Source organism: Falco biarmicus, chromosome 2 (genome assembly GCF_023638135.1).
Source record: "Falco biarmicus isolate bFalBia1 chromosome 2, bFalBia1.pri, whole genome shotgun sequence".
Classification (NCBI taxonomy): Eukaryota; Metazoa; Chordata; class Aves; order Falconiformes; family Falconidae; genus Falco; species Falco biarmicus.
The window spans coordinates 78,723,675-78,738,482 of NC_079289.1; the positions used below are offsets into that span (position 1 = coordinate 78,723,675).

General features: G+C 38.4%; 1 protein-coding gene across 2 annotated transcripts in view; it reads right to left on the minus strand.

Annotated features, from left to right (window-relative positions):
- Nucleotides 1–14,808, minus strand: part of DSCAM (DS cell adhesion molecule) — a 470,381-nt gene that overhangs the window by 148,947 nt on the left and 306,626 nt on the right. For both annotated transcript variants that reach the window (XM_056328736.1, XM_056328738.1), the window contains exons 9-10: nt 10,913–11,191; nt 1,091–1,210 (exon numbers count right to left, since the gene is read on the minus strand). In XM_056328736.1, coding sequence (XP_056184711.1) covers nt 1,091–1,210; nt 10,913–11,191 — 399 coding nt within the window. The remainder of the gene's footprint in view (nt 1–1,090; nt 1,211–10,912; nt 11,192–14,808) is intronic.

Below are 14,808 nucleotides of genomic sequence, written 5' to 3' on the forward strand. Positions count from 1 at the left end.
TTGATGGTAGAGTGTCACTAAGATCAAACCAGTACCCCTTTCTCTTTTATTAAGATGGGCTGCTTATCTCTTCACAGTCAATTACAACTCAACTAGCTTGGCTTGGCCTCCTCCTTCAGCATGCAAACACAACAAAACAGAATTACTTCTTTGTGACCTATATTCTTAATTAAAATCCCATATACCATTGACATTATTGGCATTTGGAGCTCTGTCCCCTTCCTGCCACAACCCAAAATTTATCAATAAAAGCAAAAATAGTCTTTAACATGAACATTTTTCTTCTCTCACCTTTTTTCTTCAAATATAATTTGGACTTAGATCCTAAGGAAATCAAAAATGACATGAAGCATTACACAAGGATTTCTCCCCAAGAGCACCTACTCTTACTTTTTAAAGAGTTAACACATTTAGATGAGATAGAGCTTGGAGAGTTTGTTTTCTTGCTAAAACCTGCCAGATGACAACTGCCCATAAGACAACTGGCCAAGACGCAATCTAGCAGGCAGCACATTTTAATTAAAAATCAGTCAATTTCCTATGGTTACTGAAGGTCAAGTGGGGCCAGTTTTAATGCTCTGTTACATGAGAAGAAAATGTTAAAGCATTATGTAAAGCGCATACTGAATTACTGCTTATGCTAATGCTACCTGACCTTTATTCTTTGCTGAAAAGATATGATTGGCCATCTTATCATGAATTTTGAAGGGGGGGGGGGGGGGGAATCAGCCAAATGCTGCTGGTGAACCTTGTTCTGAGGTTGTTTCAATTAAAGCAGTACCTCTTTTCTCTGAGCTGTCCATTTCATCACTTGCCCGCTGAGGCCATAGCTAACACAGGCACACATTCACAGCTCCAGGATGTCTCTAAGGCAGATCAAAAGTCCATATAGCTCAGCCTTGTGTCTATGATAATGGCCAGCAAGACATGCTTAGGGAAATTCTATAAAAAACGTATAAAGATGACTGATACTTCCCTTCTTGCACCCTGCCAGCCTCTGACAACATGATGAAACCAGTAACTTACAGGTGACTAACCCATTACTAAACCAGCATTAATCTGTCCCCAGTGATCCCCAGAGGAATCCTACCTTTTGAGTATTTCCAGACAATGGTAGGAACAGGATAACCCTCTGCAGAGCAGTTGAGAATTACGGCTTTTCCATAGATCCCATCCTGGTCGCTAGGCTGAACCACAAACCTCGGGGGCACTGCGGGAGGAAGCAAGTGCAACTTAACAGGCTGCTCAAAGTGGCAGACCGGTCAAATAAGGAGACATAACATTTCATAGCAGAAAGCAAAAATTTAAACCAGCTTTTTGATGATCCAGTGACACAGTAAATTTGTGTCTGCACGCAATCTCAATGTATTTCTTGCAAGGCACAATAAATGCACCAGTCTGCATAGGATACAAAAGTAAGTTAATGAAAATCTTTCCATAGGAGAGGTTATAAAATGGAGTAACAGGTAAATCATATTGTTGTGGTTAGAAAAGAAAGGTTTTCTAACATATGTTTGGCAGATGTCTAAGAACAAATGAAATTTCCTGTATAGTTTCTTTTCGTAACAGTGAAATAGTAGTAAGCTTTAGAAAAATAGTTATGTAGCATAATACCATTTTTAATAGCAATCAAATCACTTAATGTTAAAATGACAGCATTTAAAACACAATTCCTGATAGGACTTTTCTTTCCAAACAGGTCTAGAAAGGTTCAACACAATTTGCTTGCATTAAGTTGAAGAGATGTCTTACTGGTATAGATGTAAGTGCATCAATGCATATGTATTATCTAAAGCAGCATAAAACCACTGCAGTGAGTCTTCCAGACATAAGCAAGTAAGTATAACAGCTGCTTATCTCAAGGAAAAGCTTTACATGTTCCAAATACAGATACACAGTGAAGAAAACAACTTGTGACAATGTTAGACCTACAGTTTACCATGAAAGCCTAATACCAAATGTCAAAGTCTCAATAAAACCTGCAGATTAGACAAAATTTTGAAAGAAAAGCTGAAAACTGTAAAGAATGCTGAAAACCCCACAAACTTTTAGTGAATATTAAAAATGCTTAATGGTTGTATTAAAGTCAGTTTAAATCACAGATTTTGGCTGACCTCCTGTTTTCTCGTTCAGAACACAAAGGAAATACCTGAGGAAAAAAAGTAAATTATTTGTGTCCTTATCCAGTGTTACTCTTTTTGTCATTTTTTACAGTGCTACAGACAAAGCCTGTAACAGGTGTTTTTTCCTCTCAAATCAAGTACAGCAACACACTCATATCTGATGCATTAATGGAGAAATCCTAACAGTTCCTTGCTTTCCTCTCCCCACTGCAGCATATGCACATGGGGGCACATACACAGCGGATTCACGGATTCACAGCTTCACAGGTCCAGCCAGTGCTGACTTTGTCTGAAAGTTGGGGGAGACAGAAGAAAGGGCCCAACCATCCCTCCTTGTTCTGACCCAAAACCCCGTCAGACCCCACCACCTGCCTCAACAGAAGTGCCAGAAATTAAGAAAGGAAGTATGGGAGAAGGCTGTAGCATTAGGATAGGTAAAGCAGCACAGAAGAGGATCATCAGTACAGTGACTATTTGCCCTGGGACCTGAAACGGCTCTTAATGGCCATAAATACAGTACTAGTTATCCATCAGAAACCCTGTGTGGCAGAAGCACAGTAGAAGCTGCGATGCTATAATATTTGACTTTAAAGTTTTTTCAGTGTAAACACTCTCATATTTAACGTAGATAGCACCTCCTATTATACCAGAGTCCCAGGATTTCCTTAAGGAGAAACTTCAGCTGCCAGTGTTGGTATGGACAGGACTGCTAAAAGTTGGAGGTATCTAGACATACTCTTTCCAGGATCAGAGAACCCTCCTCACAACAGCTCGAGTCTTCCTCCCTGTGCCTCCATCTTCCAGACTTCCCTCTATCTTTCTCTTTCCACCTTCATAGATACAATTGTTTTTTAAAAAGAGGAGAACAATCTTCTGGAGAGCTAACAATCCCTTTAACTGGGGATAAAGGGATAACAAACCCTTTCACTATCCTGTAGCTATAATGCTAAGATGTTTATTGCCTAACTACAGACAAAGAAGATCCACTGCTGTTTGGAATGTTGCTAGAAGAAATGGAAGGAGCTAACAGTGATAGAGGCAAGAGACATCTTTGTACTAGATGATACATTTACTGCTGTCACACATTTCAGCTTTCCAAATGGCTACCACACTGACAAACATATCTCATACGTTAATTCATGACAGGTAAGCATCAAACATGAAATCCCAGCAACAGCAGCTCTGGGCAATCACCCACCCTGTTCTAATTATCTATTCAGAAAAGACATTTGCTTCAGTAAATCTTTTCTCACTGCTCTGTGTTCATTTTATTACCAAACACAAAAGGATTCCTAAGCACTTATTTTCCAAAGCAGGTGAAAAGTACAAATAGTTGCACAAATAGATTTGATATTGTATAAGTCAGCGTGGTGGCATCAGCTTGTTTCACCTGGATAACTGTTAGTTAATTTGTATTCACGAACTGATTCTGAAAAATCAATTACAAGCTGATTATCCATAAAGAAGCTAGACCAGAAAATCCCCACCACAAAACACAAAAACACTTCAGCTGTATTAGTCTTACAGTTGAATGATTACAAATGATGTGATAGAGTGACTGATAATTATTGGCCTCCTCTACCACTGAAAAGTGTGAAGAGTGTAATATCTTTTGAAATCTCTCTAATAATATGAAAATTCTTTGGTTTATTTCCCTTCTCTTTGAAAAACATTTTCTTTATATTCTTCATTTGCTATGGAAGACACTGGCCAGAAGTGCTAATTTTTCAGGAAATAATTTATGTTATTAAACAGGTAGGCATATGCAGGAAGTTCTGGAAATGTTAAGCAAGCTTGCCTAGTATGGAATAAAGGCAATCGGCCTTTAAAATACTATTTGCATTAAAGTTATCTGTTAAAATATTTTTTTTCTCTAATCCCTTTGGGCGTATAAAGAGAAAAATGGATGGATGCCGAACGTAAGTGTTAAGAGCATTTCTATGGAAATGCATCCTTCCACATCTTTAATGAACTCACGTAGATGTTCTTTATGTGTTGTGCCTTTAACACTGACAAGCTCTGAACTGGGCTTTTTATCATATTGATTTTACTGTATTTTGTGTGTACATAAAACATAAGTTTTTGCTCAGATTTTCTTGGTGTCCTCATTTTTTTTTAATCATTACTTTCAATACAGAATGACACCAGAATGGCAACTGTGGAAATTAAATTTTGCCATATAAGCTCCAGAAACAGGTGTATGATTAGCAATCATACGGTTTCCTTGTACTGCTCTGTAAACAAAGCATGTTTCAAGCTTGCTTGGCAAAAACTGCCCACACCCAGTAATAGAAACAATTTCTATATTCAGTAAAGCTTTGGCCTTCTTTAGGACTACTTATAAAAATGCCAACTGCTGCTCTGATTCTGAAGACGTGAACCCTTGACACTTAGTCTTAAGATTGCCAATAGAAATCAGAAGAGATGCTACAGGAAAACAAAATTACTCATTCAATGACCTTTCAATTGTTTCTGTATTACTGTCTAGGTAAAACCACAGGATTTTTCTTATAAAATGATTAAAAAGTAAACAGAGGAAACCTTTACATTTGCCTTCCTCATTGATAGTTTGCTTCTCAATTTTATTTCAAATTACTAACTTGTTCAGTGCTATGTGCTACCATATTTTGGAAGACAATGCAGTTAACTGCTTGATCTAGATTTTGATACTTAGCTTTAGATTATAAAACTACATTCACCTTTTCATTGTCTTTCAGGATTTCATTATAAATTTAATTCAAGAAAATTTGCTTATTAAGAAGTTAGTGAAGTTAATTTGTCTGATATGCTTAAGTAGAATTAATGGGGAAAAGAAAACAAGTAATTCTCCTCCTCTCTCTTTGGTTGTAAGGGTGTAGGCCTCCTCTACCCCTTTAGAAGTTAAACACTTTGAAATAGCTCACGAATATGACTGAACAGTTGTACTTTTATTATCACCTTTATTTCAGCAGCACAGTCCCTTGAGCCTGTAAAGGAGGGCATTTAAAATTGTTTTAACAATGAGTTTCTGTTAGGCTCTCTCATTTAATGCAGCCCATGGACCTGTGATGAGAATGAGCTGTTGAGTTGTTTAGTGTAAGAACAATAAGTTGACAGATGTGAACTATTTAATGGCTGAACTCAAAGGACTTAAAAAAGGTGTTTTCAGTCAATATTATGACTAGCAGTCTCAGGCTTTCACAAAGGGAAAATAAAGGATGAGTTTAACCAGAATAAGACGGTGAATGTCATAGCACTGTTTTAAGAGAAGGAAAATTCTTTTATTATCTCCTTGTGTGAAATAATCCTGATAAAACAATACATGCGTTGGTACCCTAAGATACTGCTTACCAGTGTCTTTTGACGCTGAACTGCTCTCAATGATGGACTTTACAAGCTGCTAACAATCAATTTATAAGCGCATACTAACATTCCCTGATTTAATTTTGTGTTAACTGAAGAATCCTTCCTAATTGTGCTTTATGCCAGAGATCAGATGACAAATACAACTACTTCCTGGACTTCAAATCTATGCAAGCGCTTCTGGCTCCCAAGTACAGCGATTAGTACATCACACTGGAGAGAAACTCTGAAGGCTCCTAACACAAGCTCCTCTGGTGGGCTACTGGAGTGAGTTAAGAAATAATCTATGACATCGGCCCAGAATACGATGTTTCATTTTTATATGTAATATTTGTACTTTACATTTAGATCATACTGTCAAAATGATGGAAGAAATTTAATCAGCCAAAGCAACCATTGATGTATTAATGAATGAGATCATTAAACACTGTACTTTAGCAAAGATGAACAGTTATTAAATTTGGTCATTGGACCTAAGGGGTCGATTTAGCTGGTTTAGTGAAACCATTTGCTGTGCAGTTCAAGAAAAAAGATGTACTTTTGTAAAATGAGACAGTGCCTAGTCATCGTGTTGATCAGGTTTGTCTAATGAGAACATTAAATAGGAAGTGAATCTTTCAAGAGTAATCTTCAAAGCCACAGCGTAAACACCAGCAAAGAAAGTAAATGAGTTTCAACACCAGCTGCAACCATGAATCTCTTCCCCCTGCTTTTCTACCACAAACTGCATTTGCTGCATCACACCATCAGCACCACCAAACATCAGAAAAAAGACAGATACTCACTTCCTACCTGGAAGATTCAAGGCTCAGGGCCTCCTCATTGGGTGCCTGACTATCTAATGATATTTGACATTCCTGGCAAGCACAAAATGAAAAAACATTTACACTTAATGCACTAAATGCATTAAGGGGGGTTATTAGGTATTTAAAGACCTTATCTCAAGTTTAACTTATAATGTGTTCACTAACAGGAATTGTAAAATCATTATTTATGCACCCACTGCTGTCTTTGAATTCTCTCTTCTGGCAGTATCTGAAAAATTTTGAACTCATAATACATTTATGAGCTTTTTCTTTTTTCTTACCAATTAAAATCTTTTTCACTGCTTTTTATTTCATAATTACTTCATTCTCATTTTAGGAAACCCGTCAAAAATGAGTAACACATGATAAAGTGTATATAGATTTTTAATCACTCTTCAGAAGACAGCCTTAATGAGTAAAGCCTTAATTAATTCCACATGATGATATAAGTAGTTAACAGAGAAGATATTTTCCTAATTCCTATGGACGACTTTCATGATAGGATCCTACTCTTTCCTTTTTCTTAATAGCATGCCTTGCAAACCAAGAGTGTGGCAAGAAATAAAAGAATTAAAATAATAATGATTTATGAGTATTTGAGAAACCCTTCTATCTTGCAGATTTGTGATGCATTTCCAGAGGGTCTGCAGGCCAGGATCTGGTGGAGCACGAGATTTTGAGAAGGAAAGCCCTATTTTCACTCACCTGGACTGCCAACCTGCAGTCCCTATACGCAGTGAAGGATGGTAGGCTCCTTCCAGTGGCTAATTAATGAGCTTTAAAAAGATACTCCATAAATATTAGAGGAAATCAAGCCTGCTTTTCTGTGGATTTGTATCTCGTCTTTGAGTACAGACTCCAGTTGGAACATTCCTTGTGTTTCCAGAAGAGGGTCACCTGAGTAGATTCTCTGGTGTCTAGTTTACACTCAGTAGAGGTATTTCTAATCAATCAACTCTTTTCATTAAGTGTTTAGGCTTTCAGCTCCACCGGGTGCATTTTCCCCTCTTCCAATCTGTCTGAAACTGGCCAATAAATTGTGGAGAGAAACACCAACAGATCCGTGTCCACAGTGTGCGACTGTCTCATTTCCAGGTCCTCACCAAGAAACCCATGGCAGAGAGAACTGAGATTGCCCTAAGATCTTCCTTACCCAGGGCTGCACAGCTGCCCCGAGGCTTTCTCCTCTCACTTTCTTTCTCTCAGCAGGCACTTTCCATCTCTTATGTGATGTAAGGAAGCTCTGTGGAAGCTGGTCATAGTCCTCTGGTATTTAAGGCAGGGAAAATACAGCCTCGCTGGCCAGGTGTTTTTAAGGCTCCTTATGGCCACTTGGTTGTTTTTATAGAGCACAAAATAATGGCAACAGCAGTGAAGACTTACCTTTAGGTGTCTACAGATTTTGAGAGACCAGTACTTGTATTTGTTTTGACATTTAATACTCCTGGCAAAATAGTAGAGCAGCTTAGATATGAAAAAAAATAATAATTTGTGGGAAGAATATAGGAAATCTATTTAACAGACTTACAACTTATCAGAAAAATCTGAATGCTAAAACCAGCAGATATGCACGATCTGACATTAAAAATATGGAGAAAAAAAATCTCAAGTTGTAAAGCTGAAGAAATTTTGTGGCTGTATGAATTCTGCAGAAGTTTGTGTACTCACTAGTAGTTCAAATGAGCCACTTTCTTTGTTAATTTTAAGAATGGACAGGATTTAGATTCCACTAAGTCTACCCATAAACTGTAGAACTGTATGGACTCCCACTTATTTTTGAAACATGACAGCCTTCATTGGTTTTAAGTCTACTTTTAAAGCAAATACAAGGAGAGAAAGAGAATAGAATAGATAAAGAAAAAGGAACTTTGTGGGGAACAGTCATATTTCCCTTTACTTTCCTCTGCCATTCACTGTCTACTCATATCAAAAAGCACAAAATTCACATAAATAAGATATTCCCAGAACACTTCTGTCATTTAGAAAAGCCAACATTTAAGTTTAAAGCACACTGCTGAGAAATGGTCACACAACACAGATTAGAAACAAGAGGAGTTAAAGCACCATTTTTTCTCCATTTATTTGGAGAAATTCCACTTTGTTTAGAAAAAATATTATGTTTCCGTTATATAGATCCTATGAACAAAAATATGAGGAGGGATCAGAAAGCTTGGAGAAGAAACAGTCAGCAGGAAAGCAAGTCTTAAATGTGTATAGATCAGGTTGGATGCAGACGTGTAGTGACCGACAGTGACGACTTCTGACCCATGTGGAATGAGACACTGCTGAAGCAGTTCAGTATGAGGGAAAGTCAGTCCAGGGTTTTGGCAGAAAATTCAGGTCAAACACCATATATTTTTCCCTTTCCCTATGAGTGAGAACTATTATCCCAGGCGCATATGTAAAACTGATTAAGACATTACCATTTAAATTGGCAGAGAGAGGGGAGGGGGAGGGAGGCTTAAAGGAGGCTACTGCAGAGCACTAGCTGGGCAGAAAGATAAGCAAGAGTGGAAAAATGAAGTAGCCCTCATAAATGCCTAAAATGTTGCAGGACTAGACTCCAGAAGACTTCTCCTTTCACCCCAAAACAGAGTGAAAAGTCACCCTCTACCATGTCCGTGGGTTTATAAGGACACCCTTCAGGCACACCTTTGCCAAGTTACCTAGGGATTATGCCTTGTGATATATTTTCAAACTTGCTGTGCAAACCATTGACAAAAACAAATTGCTTCCTTTTCTTTCTGGATGTTTTTCAAAGAGTTTTAAATTTTCACTGTTAAAAAATAGGAGTGTTACACTTTTCCCACTTTGCCATCTTCTACCAAGCCATTAGAATCCTCAGAGAAAGAGGGCACATACCATAATCCTGGAAGTAACCCTAGTTATTTCTGCCTGTTGCAGATCCCTACATTTTATATTATCTTCTGTAAGTTTACCAGGATAATTCTTAAAGCCACTTAGGGCCTTTTGTCGTCTTTTTTCAGGCTTTCTTTTCCCCCTCAAAAACTCATTTGAAGCAAAGTCTTCTGAACAGATCTTCCTTTTTGAGTCAAATCTTCCCACTGTCCTAGGACTATCCTTAATGGACTGTTCCCTAGTTTTCCCCTTAAATAATGTGTGTGCTTATGGTTTTTATGCTAGTTTTCCCAAAACTCAGTAGTGAGTAGGTCCATTGCTTTTCCACTAGTTTTGATATAAATATTACTGTCATGATTTTTTTTGTAATTTCACTGCTTTTAAGCTTGTTTCAATATTCTTTAGTACAGATGTCTATTACTTTCCCTATCTATCTTGCAGTTCTAAAATAGTCTAATTAACTAAACACATTTAGTTATTCTTTTCCTAAGCTGTTTTTTTAGCTTTTAACTCTATTCATCATTCTAGTAAGAGATTTTCCCCACCTTCTCTTTTGCTGGGAAGTTGACAACCTCCCATCACAACAAACAGTCCACTGGCTGTGTCTGCTTGACACAGACGTGCTACATCTAATAACACCTGAGACAGTACCTGATTTGCAGTTATACTCAGTGCTTTAATTGACAGGAATGAATTGCTGTAGCAACTCTGTATGGTTTCCTATAGGCATTTCATCACAGCAGGGATGGTAGAATGATCTAGGTTGTACAACTGAAAACTCTCTCTGCAAATGCTGTCTATCCTTTTTTCAGCATCAAGACCCATGAGGCTGTAACAGCTCAAGTGAGCCCATGTGCAGGGTTTTCTGCTCTGTGCCCCACTTACCAGGGCAAGCCCTGCCTTTTCCCTAACTTCTCCCTGCCTTGCTTCAGCTGCAGTTTCCCTGCCTCCTGCTCTCAGCAGGCAATTCCTCTTCTGGCAAGCCTTGTGCTGGCCTGACCTCTGTTCCCTGGACACATCCGCTTCTTCCTGTCCTTTCTGGCATTAATTAGTTTTCCATCCTTCTGCAGGGAAGGAGGTCTGGGGAGTCTGCTCTTGCACCTCTCTCCCACCACTGACACAAACACCTCCATTTTCCCCTTGTATGCTGCTGCTGTAATTGCACTTCTGCCCCAGTGGTGGGATGGCAGCTGTTGAAGGCGAGGTATCTCTCTGAAAGGTCTTTTCCACATACAGTGTTTCCTTACTGAAACTATATTCGCATCTACTTCAAGGCAAAATGTTGTGAAGTCAGTATAAGCAAATTAATCATGCTCATTGCTTACTAAACACAAATAAGGAGAAGAACAACACGGAAACAGGAGAGAGCCTTTTCCTGATGAAGTCAACATCAATGCTTTGCTTCTTTACTGACATAATGTTATACGAGAGACTGATCTAAATAAAAAATGGGGATCATCAGACTAAAACAATAACAGAGAGGAATTTGATACAATTTCAAAGGCTTGATCCCAATGAACTGGTTTGTGCCTCACAAAATTTTCCAGGAAGTCAGTCTTGGGGCTCCCCCATCCACCCTGTGCGGGCCAGGGGTTTTGATTAGTTTCAAGACTTTTAGATAGAAACGTTGTATTAGTTTCTGTGCTTCATTGCTCTCTGTTATAAAGAGAGGAATTACCATATTTTCCTCTTTTTTTATACTTCCCATCAAACAGATGTCATTGCAAAATACTGATGAATTCCGCTTAATTGGTGCCCTTCAAACTAATTACATCTACTTACCTCTCACGATTAATTGGCTTTGGTGCTCCACAGCTGCTGCATCATTTCTAGCTATACAGGTATAATTCCCATTGTGCATCAGCGAAAGATTAGAAATCCTTAAGGAGCTGGTGAAGTCGATGTTGTCAATCGTCACCCCAAGGCTGGCTGGGATCGGCCTGCCGTCCTTCTGCCAGGTGATTGTGATGGGCAAATCCCCAGAGACCACCACGCAGGGAATGAAGACCCGCTGCCCGATGGAGAACCGTGGGAACTCAAAAGGCTGAATAAAAGGCGGAACTGAAACAAAAGGGGAAAGAGGAGCTATTGCAGTTACAATCTCATTTCTGAAAAGAACATAATGGAACAGATGTGCAGTGCTGAATATATAAAATCAACACCTTCAATAGCCATAGAGCATTGTATAGCTAAAAAAATCAAATCTTTGGCAAATACCTTTTTTTTCCTTGACTACCCAATGCATAAGCAGAGATCACAACAGTGAAATCCCTGGTTTCTAGAGACACCAGACACCACTGGCAGATTGCAGCAAGATTACTGAGCACCTCCACAAGAAATCACACTGCTAATTTGTGACCGGCCAGGTCTTTCAGCAGCAACACTGCCTGGACAGTCCACGAAGAACTCAGCAGCTTTCAAGATCTAGTGTGAGAGGCATAAACATTCAAGCTGGTGTTTAATCCCTTCTAAGCATATTTTGCTTGGCAAACACTTTTTTTTCTTTCTTTCTTTTTTTAATTATTATTCTGCAGCTGAACTGGAAAACATGAAAGACATGCTCTTGTTTTCTATCATAAGAAAGTATTCGATTTCTTAAAAAAACAAACAAACCAGTTTGGTTTTAGGTACTTTTAATAAAAGCAAAAGAAACAGTGGATTCAATTCAATGAAGAAAGCAAGAATTAATGCAGATGCTTCACTTTCTCCAAGTTGTTGTTGGAACATTTACTAACAATTTGGTAAACTGAGACTCAAATACCAGCCCAAATGAAGGAACTGAAATCTTCTATCCTTCTCAAGGGAGGAATCTAACAGCCAGGGCACTGATCTAAGATAGGTTTCTAACAATCACTCCTGAAAAGACTGTAAAACCAACTTTGCAGGAAGTACTCAAATACTCATTTATTAAAAGAGAAGGTTCCTAGAGGTTATGTACCTTAGATATAGGAGTGCGTTCTCCTATTTTTGCCTGAAAGATTACTTATACATACTCTGTAGTACATTTTAACATCTTTAACAGAACAGATTGAAGGAAACTTACAGCAGAATATTTCTACTGCTGTATATTAGCTAGCCTCAGAAGAAAATGGAGTTGGTGGCTTTATCCAACTGTATTTCTTTTCTCCTTTCTCCCTTTAGCAAATCTAAGGCTGTGTTTTTGCCATACCTGAAACAGGAAAGAATCAGGAAAACTGTTCAAAGTGGCTGCAATGTATGCTAGCCCACTGACTTCCCCAGCAGTATTCTTACTCCTCTGCCAGTGTCCTATTTCTAGGATGCAGGGGTGGCTATTTGTAACCATTATTATGTTAGCTCAATGCATTTCTTTTGTTCGTTGCATATGCCCGCTGCTCCTCCACTAGGAGTAAGAAAGTTTATCACTAAGGAAGTGACACCAAATCCCCTGAAGGGCTAAGGCGCTGTTCAAAGTCATGTTCAAACGCTTGTGTACATGCACATTGTGGTGCAAGAGGTTGGTGCAAATCATATATTAACTCCACCGTTTCTGGCATAGCAGTGATGCCATTTGATGAGAAGTTATGATCATGCATAGGTGCCACAGAGAGGTAACATCAGGTGCAGGGTACCACAGCTCATCCTTTCAGGCTTTGCCTGACGTCTTCCAAGAGCAGCTCACTGTCTCCAGTTGTAAGAAGTGCCACTGCAATCTATTTTTCTCTCACACTGTAATGCCTTTTCCCGACTGCCATCTCTCAAATTGCTAAAACCTGTTGTGTTTTGAAAAACTGGTCAATCAAGCATACAGAAAAAAGAAACTTAGTATAAATGACTGTGTTTATTGGAATTTAGAGTGCTGAAAATTAACTGCTTTTTCACTTGTGGATCTAGTGTCACAAAGCAAGGCAAAATGTCTGCCTGCGTCTTCTAATTGCCTTAGCGCAGCTAATGCATTCACATGAGAGATTTCAGATTCTTTGTACTTTGGCAGAAAAAGGCCAAATTTCTCTTAGCATTTATTGACAAGCAGTTTACAATATAAGTGGGGATAAGAAACTTTTAGAATGAGACTGTCAAAAGGTTCTGACATATCCTTTCACCTTGATGAATGCAAATATCTGCTAAATGCCAAGTGCTCCCCTTACTGTGGTAGCTAGCACATTTCTGCCCAAACCCTTCTCATAGTCTCAGGCATCATTACGGAAAGATAGGCTAAAATTCATAACAGGGTGGCAAATTGCTTCTGTATTTTCTGGTGAGCGTGTAACAAATCTGAACCAATCTTTCATGGACAAAATGATATCAAAAGGCAGACAACATACTGCTCAAGGATTATGTGCATCTTCACTCTCCATCTCCATGATGAAGAAAACAGGGAGCAAGATCATTAGGTCACACTGAAGTATTTTTCAGAAAATAATGATTTGCAGGGCTGCATTTACCAATTCTAAAATTTAAAGTAGCAGCCTGCAGAGAATTTCAGAAATGGGCTAAAATATTTATAGACAGTGCATTTTCCCTCTACCCAGGTTTTTAAGATACAGAGGAAACCAACATTTATTTCTGCTTCATGAAATATAATATATATTCAGCATGCAGCAGCTTGCAATCCTGACAAGGAGCTTATTTTTAAAAACAGTGTGTAATTTAAAATCTGTACTTAAAAAAAGCAAATAGTCTAGTGATAACTTTGAAGTACTGAATAATGCTTTTCAGCTACAGTATTTATCAGTTTGGGCTGATAAAGGCAGTTCCTGATGACCTAACATAGCAGATAAATTTTTTCCTGCTAGTTCAAAGACAGAAACAATCACAAAAAATCACTTACTAAAAACATAGAATAAAATATGTCTGAAGTCAGGCAAATAATTTCTGAAATACAAAAGTTGCCATACATGTGTCTGTATATATATATGTCTGCATAGATCTATATCTCTCTCTGTATATATATATCTTTGCAGGAATAAGTTGACATATATCCTTGACAGAAGAAAATATCAAGCTTGATTAATCAGCATGTGCGCCGATTTTTTTGTAAACTAAAGCTGCGTCATTGCCGAACAGCACTAAAAATGTGAGAGGGATGTATACTACTTTAGCTCTGAGAGAGAAAAGTTACAGTAGGACAGATGTATCTAAAATGTGTTTAACATACTTCAAGGCATGTTGAAGTATTTTCCTTCCCTATAAGTAGCTTTAACCATACTTCAGAGTATTTGATTTTCTTGTTAAATTATGATATTTTATATATAAGATATTACATGTTAACTATACAGAGCACTGTATGTGTATGTGTGCTTGTGTACATAGAGGGGATGTTTCCTCCTCTACCTACAACAGGCAAAAGAGTGAAAAACTCTGCTTCATGCAATGAAGTGCAATGTCTTGGGAATGCTTTATTGATGAGCGCTTGAATTAAGTGTCTGTTTAAGAAGAGGAGCATGGGCCAGCCTCATTAGTGCTAATGCAGGAAGATTTAAATTATATTTTTGTGCCCTAGCAATGTCTTCTGTACCTCTGGGAGCTTACTGTAAAGGAGGACAAAGGGCTTCCACACTGCTTTCCATTAGCAGAGGAACATGCTTAATTTCTTGCCCTCTGTTCCATGGGAGTTACTCTGGAATAAACTGTTGAGATGATTCACTAAAACAGAGTATCCTGAGTGTCCTGCAGATAGCCTGTCTCCTGCAGCAGCCTTCTGAACATGGTGTTCCTCT